The sequence below is a fragment of the Microtus ochrogaster genome, unplaced genomic scaffold (assembly GCF_000317375.1).
Source record: "Microtus ochrogaster isolate Prairie Vole_2 unplaced genomic scaffold, MicOch1.0 UNK43, whole genome shotgun sequence".
NCBI classification, from domain to species: domain Eukaryota; kingdom Metazoa; phylum Chordata; class Mammalia; order Rodentia; family Cricetidae; genus Microtus; species Microtus ochrogaster.
In genome coordinates, this window is record NW_004949141.1 from 2,461,407 (window position 1) to 2,468,159 (window position 6,753).

A 6,753-nucleotide genomic window follows, 5' to 3' on the forward strand; every position below is an offset into this window, starting at 1 on the left:
CACACACACACACACACACACACACACACACACACACACGCAGACCCACAGACACTGTAAACTAGGTTCTGCATGTGAAGAAAGCATGTAATGTTTATCTTTGTGAGTCTGGCTTATTTCCTTCACATAATGATTTTCAATTACACTCATTTTCCTGCAGATTTCCTAATTTCATTTTTCTTTATGGCTGTATAAAATTGTGTTGTGTGTATGGTCCACATTTTCTCTATCTATTCATCTCTTGATGGACACCAAAGCTGGCTCCATTTCCTGGCTATTGTGAATTGCACAGCTGTAAACCATGATTATTTTAAAGTGCCTATCCCTGAAAACCCTTTTTCTTAATTGTAGAAATCATGAAAATAATTTTTCATGGCAGTAAATGGCATTTCAGTTATTTCCAAGTACTAATCTGAGTAGTGACTAAGCCTGCGGCTTTGCACCCTTCTGTCCTAAGGACTTGGTTCCAGGGTGCCCAGTTCTGCAGGCGTTTCTGTGACCTCCACAGGCCTGCAGAGTGATGGTCAAAGGAAGGCAAGAAGGTTCAGTTCTACACAACTCAGTAGCTGGTGTTGGTTCAGACTTTAAAAATCTGACCCCAAGTGGTTTATTATAGGCATATTTAAGTGCAGAACAACTCGGTGAAAATTTTCCTCGTGATAATTAATTCAGTCTCATGTATACAACAAATCAGACGTAAATCTCCTTGAGGAACAAAGTAAGTTAAATAAAGATCGGACATGACTGCATTGAGATTCCATGGTCGCCTTCTATAAAGAAAGGTTCTGTACATAGAGTACAGAGATGAGGGAGAATTTAGTAATTTGTTTCCTTCTGAAAGAAGCAAATAACAATTACTTAACATTTTTCCATAAAGACATGTTCTATAGATTGAGAAAAACAAGTCTGTGATAATGGTCTGGGGAAGGATCTGGTGTGGTCACCAGGCTAGAAAGCATGTCTGCCCCCAGCCTTTTGGTCAGATAACATTGCATTCTTCTCGTAACAGACAACCCTGCGTGTTTAGCATCCCAGGTTCCCCTGGTGTTTATCTGTGACTGCTCTTTTGTAGCACTGCCTTGCTTTCTTCCTCAATCACTTCGGTTGTATAACAACACTATATATATCATATTCATTTTAAGACCTTAGAATGTCATGACATATTAATAAATGCTGTAGTTTTCTGCTTAATTTAATAGAAATACATTATCATAAATATAAGACATAACTGGGACTGGAGTGGGCTCAGTGGTTAAGAGCACTTGCTGCTTTTGCGGAGGACTTGGGTTTGATTCCTAGCCCCTATGTGGCACCTCACAGCCATCTGTAACTCCAGTTACAGGAGATCTGATGTCCTTTTCTGACCTAGGAAGGCAAGTAGTAGATGCACATACATGTAGGCAAAGCACTCATACACATGAAATAAAAATGAATCTTAAAGAGTGGCTGGAGAGAGCTCAGTGGTTAAGAGCATGTATTGCTGTTCTAGAGGACCTGAGTTCAATTCCCAGCACCGTTGTCAGTGGCTCACAGCCACCTGTAGCTCCAGGGGCATCTAGCACCTCTGGCCTCTGCAGGCACCTGTACTCTTGTAGAGAACTTCCACTATCTCCCCCGTGTATGTACTTATATATACACGTGTATATATAATTGCATGTAATGTAATTAATTATTCAAGTTATATAATCATGTAATTAAAAATAGTAAAAGCAAATATTTAAAAATAAATCTTTTTTTTTTCAAGACAATGTTTCTCTGTGTAGCCCTGGCTATCCTGGACCAGGCTGGCCTTGAACTCAGAGACTCACCTGTCTTTGCCTCATCAATGCTGGGATTAAAGACATGTGCCACTACCACTTAGCAAAAACAAACCATATTTGTGAATTTGTGTGGGCTTTACACTATGTCATTTCTGTGGAAGGACAGCTGCTCTGTCCATGTTCCTAGCTTGGCTGCTGTAATATAAGAAGCATCACCTATGAGTGGCCATTCTTTGTATTTGAAATATTTGGACTCGCCATACGAGACTCCAGTTACTTTTGACCATGCTGGGGTGGATAACATTCTGAATGCATATTTTCTCCACAAAATGTATCTGAATTAAAGAAATTACTGGATATTATTGGATAATATTCCTTAAAATTAGAATACAAAGATTACCCTCATTTTATTTCTCAAATGCTCTAATAATCATCGAGGCATTATATAAAAGAAAATAAATTCTATTGTTTCTTAATAAAGGGGGGATTTAACAATTTGTTTCCTCCCAAAATTAGCAAAAAGCACTTATTTTCAATTTTGTCTTTCTCTCTTTTAGACCTTTGAAGATTTCAAAAATGACAAACAAGCCGTGGAATACCAGCAACGCATTGTGGATATTTTACTGAAAGCAAGTATTCAAAGATTGCATGTCTTTCTATTGATTGATACTGTATTAAGCGAATTGAACTTTTTATAGCAAGATTTGAAACAGTTTGTTCAGTGGAGCCATTTGTTGCAGTGCTAGTATTAGATTATGGTGTTTAGTCTTCAAGATGTGAATGAAATATTAGTGATTAATTGAAAAAGCTTACTGTGTCACACTGTTAGACTGGATGCTGGGGTACAGTGTATGAGCCTCTAGAAATGCTTATTGTGGTAATCACTTTATTAGTATGATTCTATGTAATAATAGAGACAGCTTTAAGAAATAATTAATGCCAAGAATCTCTTTCCAGCCTGCGTTGGTTACTATGGTATTACCATGTTCTGCTGTGGCATTAAGATGATGGGTGACACTTAAAAATGATTTGAGGATTATCTCAATCCAGCTTCAGCGTCGGCAAAGATCTATTTTAGGCTCCGTGCTGTTGCTATGCGTGCGTGCAGAGACAGACGGGTTCTTGTCCTGTGTTGGCTCAGCTCTTCAGAAAGTTTCCATTAAAAGCTTAGCGTTAACACTCTTCATCTGCCCATAAAATAGAGGTTTATTCCTTTTAAATTACTTTGGTCAAGAGGCCATAATTAAAATGTCCTCTAGTTATATGTAGCATAAACACGCTGCAGCTGTCGTATTCTTGGTGATATACAGAGCATACACACAGTGTACACATCAGCTCAGCTCTCAGCTATCTATTAGCCTTGTAAGTCAGGCAATGGTGACTATGAGAACAGAATTTACAGTGAAATCCAGGTGGTTAATATAAAGACTTTTGTCTACATTCCCAGATAGTCTGCCTATTTGTAGACCTGCCTTTTGTCTATCTGGTATTTTTCTGTGGCTCTGTTAGATCATTTGCAGTTAAATTGTACCTGAGAGATAACTCAAAGTGACAGTAGTCTATTACGGAGATGTATTCTTTTTAAGCTGGAGATAGGCAATCTGATCCAATAGAGTGGCTTCAGAACCCCCAGGGATTGAGTTCACTCTGTTTCTATTACTCTTAGCACATGGGTTCTGTCTGGTTCAGTGTAGCTGTTCCCTGCAGCTAACAAGTTCATGTCATCAAGACCCAGAAGGAACTGTGTCCTTAAGGAAACGCCTTTGAAGTTGCGTACTATAAATCTGCTTATAGCACGTTATCCAGATCTTTGAGAGCTACTAAGAGAGACCAAAGCATTCTGGGTTACCATATGCTCAGCTAAAGATGAGAACTTGTGTTTATCGGTTAGGAGGGAAGAACAGATACTAGAGAATATGTTAGTGCACTTTTACCATCAGACAGACCCGAGATTTTATTGAGAAAAGGGTTTATTTAGCTCACAGTGTTGGAAGCTGAAAGCATAAAATTGGGTAGCCTTGCCTGTCCGGCTTCTAGTAAAGGTTCTCCTCGACTTTGTTACAACATGGTGAATGGCATCAAGTACCAGGGAATGTGAGAGGAAGTCAAGCAGTCAGAGAGAGATTGTAGGGATCAGGTGAACTCCTTTTGTGACAGCTCAGCATTAATCTTGTCCCAGAGCTATGTCTGCCATACCTAGGTTCTGCCTACGAGGCCCTGCCTATCAAAGATTTCACGTTTTTACAAAGTGAGACCAAGCTTCAAGCTCGTATACCTTGGGGAACAAACTCTATCTAAACTATTGCCTAGTATATAGCAATTTTTGCTATATCCATCCAGGTGGTTTACTATGACACCCAAGATCCTCTATATTTTATAGTCCCTGACTACTCTCTAGCTGGTTCCTTTCCTTCTCTGTCCCCCACCTCCACACACACGCTCTTCACCCATGCTTCCCAGTCAGCATCACGGCTTATGTCCTTTCAGCTACTCAAGGCCGCTTTCAGCCGCCCTTTCTCTGTTAGATTCCGGACTGCCTTCTGCGTCTTCTCACACCCTTCTCTGCGGGTTAGGGCCCTCAATGTTCTCAGGAGATCTTGTGCTGCACTTGCACACTGCATTGGAATTGTTTACAGATTTTCCTGTCTCGACTTGAGCTTCCTGAAGATAGGCACTGAGGATTATTAGTAGTGGTACTTGTTATATTAATTGTATTATTATGTTGTGCTGTTTTTACCATATTCACCGAAGCCCATTGTAGAATGCCCAGAGCATGTGCTCTCCAGTGCCTGAAATCTGGTACCTGTCTAGGAAACATTTATATCGGTCAAGTTGGAATTTGAATTTGAAGTTACAGTAGTCTGGAAGGATGTTCCTGATGCAGAGACTGGGGCTCCGAAACTCCCTGTGACGGCCAGCAGGCGGCTGTGCTTCCATGCTGTCCTCATACAATTCACCTCGAATCAATAAGGCATGAACATAGAGGCCGCTGGTTTCTGGTGACAGTGTTGTACCTGTGCTGAAGTGTGCTTTGAGGGAGGTTTTGAGAGGACACGGACAAATGAATGGCAGTGTTCAGGTAGCCGAGGTTTGGGCTGTGTGGTTGCAGAGAGGGAAAGAACTCAAGAGACCAAGGGATGCCTAGGAAGGTTTTTAAGGCCTTTGAAGTATTTTGGAGGAAAAATGAAATTATAAGATAGAATCAGTTAGACACTTACTAAGTTGGCAAAGGAATCTGTTATGAGTTTGAACTGCTTTCTTAAAATGTTTGTGTAAAGTCAGGCAGTTTGGGGCCTTACAGAGCAGAAGAAGGGCTAACGGCAGAGAGAAGCACCAGTTGAGTCCTGAGATTGGAGTCCTAGATAAGGGCCTTGGACACCAAGCAGGGTGATGACTGAGCCTGGGAAAGCTCTCTAAAGATTGCGGCCTGGAACATGTGTTATGTGGTGACGTAGCTGACTGGCACCATAGATGTACTGGGAGTGTATAACTGGAGGTGTAGCTCAGGGCTGCGTGTCTTGGTACTGTTACTTGGCGATGATAGTATACTTGAACAAGGCCGACTGCCACCTTATAGCAGGAGGGCAAAGGAAGGGGCGTGTTGTCCCCCAAGTAAGAAGGTAAGTCAGACCTAGGCCCTGGGGCAGCATTTCATAGCAGCAAGATCTCACGCCTCTTTGTCTGAGTGGAGGGTAGCAGAAGGAACTTGGAAGTCTTACAGTGGATATACTGGGTTCTACACCTTTACTTGTGGTAAATTTACCCCAGTTAATCCAACTTGACAGCCCTCAACATCCAGGATCTTCAGTGACAAAGGTCTGCATTCTTTCTTTGCTAATGGCAGGATCATCCGCCCACTGATCATGCTCAAAGTGTGTCGCGCTTATGTTTTCCATATGCAGGAACACTTGTCCTGGCTGCTCTCTGCACTGAGCATCTGTTCCATCACTGCTGCTGCAGTGTGGGACCTTCCTCCCGTGGGCCCGTGCAGCCCTCACACACTGGCCTCCTGACACTGTGTCCCTCTGTACACAGGACAGTTCCCAGCACAGTCCTGATTGTAGCCCACCCCTTCCTCCCATGGTTTGTGTCATGTCTTCCAGATTAGCGAGGCTGTCATCTGATTTCTCCTCTCTCTCTGCTTCTGCGTCCCAGAAGAACGTGGGGTTTCCCTGGCAGACAGCTGCCCCCAGTACCCACACCATTGTTCTCGCCTCTCTCCGTTGTTATTTCCAAAGGTTCTACTTAAAATTTCAGAGCTTTGCTTAGGAGCTGTTTCTGTCTCATTTTCTCAGAGATTCCTTCTGTAAGCCGTGAATCCAATGTACTGTTGTGTTGTGGGTTTTTTTTTTTAAACATTAGGCTTCCACATTTTTTTGCATTTACAATGATGTAATCTGACTATACGTTTATAATGATGTAATCAATGATGTAATCTGACTATACGTTTATAATGATGTAATCTGACTGTACGTTTATAATGATGTAATCTGACTATACTGTTGTAATATGAGTGGCGGGGCTGCGTCCTCAGCACCCTGGCTGCCTGGCTAGCTTATGCTCTGAAATAACAACACACAAACTGTATTCTTTTAAACAGTGCTTGGCCCATTTCTATCTAGCCTCTTCTAGGCTAATTCTCACATGTTTATTTAGCCCATTTCTAATCATCTGTGTAGCACAGCTAGGTGCGCTTACCAGGAAGATTCTAGCCTAAGTCCATCCTGGGTCGGAGCTTCATCGCGTGTGTCTCAGAGAGCAGAGCTATTGCATCTGGAGAGGGGAGCATGGCGTCTCTGAGCTCACTTCCTCTTCCTCCCAGCATTCTGTTCTGTTTACTCCTCCCACCTATGTTTTTACCTATCAGGGCCAAGCAGTTTCTTTATTGCTTAACCACTATAATCAACAGATTGATATATGACACTCCCACATCACTATACATTTATAAGGATGTAATCTGACTATACATTTATAATGATGTAATCTGACTATA

At 41.9% G+C, this 6,753-nt stretch overlaps 1 protein-coding gene across 2 annotated transcripts in view; it reads left to right on the forward strand.

Annotated features, from left to right (window-relative positions):
• Nucleotides 1-6,753, forward strand: part of Vps8 (VPS8, CORVET complex subunit) — a 219,565-nt gene that overhangs the window by 98,456 nt on the left and 114,356 nt on the right. For both annotated transcript variants that reach the window (XM_005368975.3, XM_013354407.2), the window contains one exon: nucleotides 2,318-2,389. In XM_005368975.3, coding sequence (XP_005369032.1) covers nucleotides 2,318-2,389 — 72 coding nt within the window. The remainder of the gene's footprint in view (nucleotides 1-2,317; nucleotides 2,390-6,753) is intronic.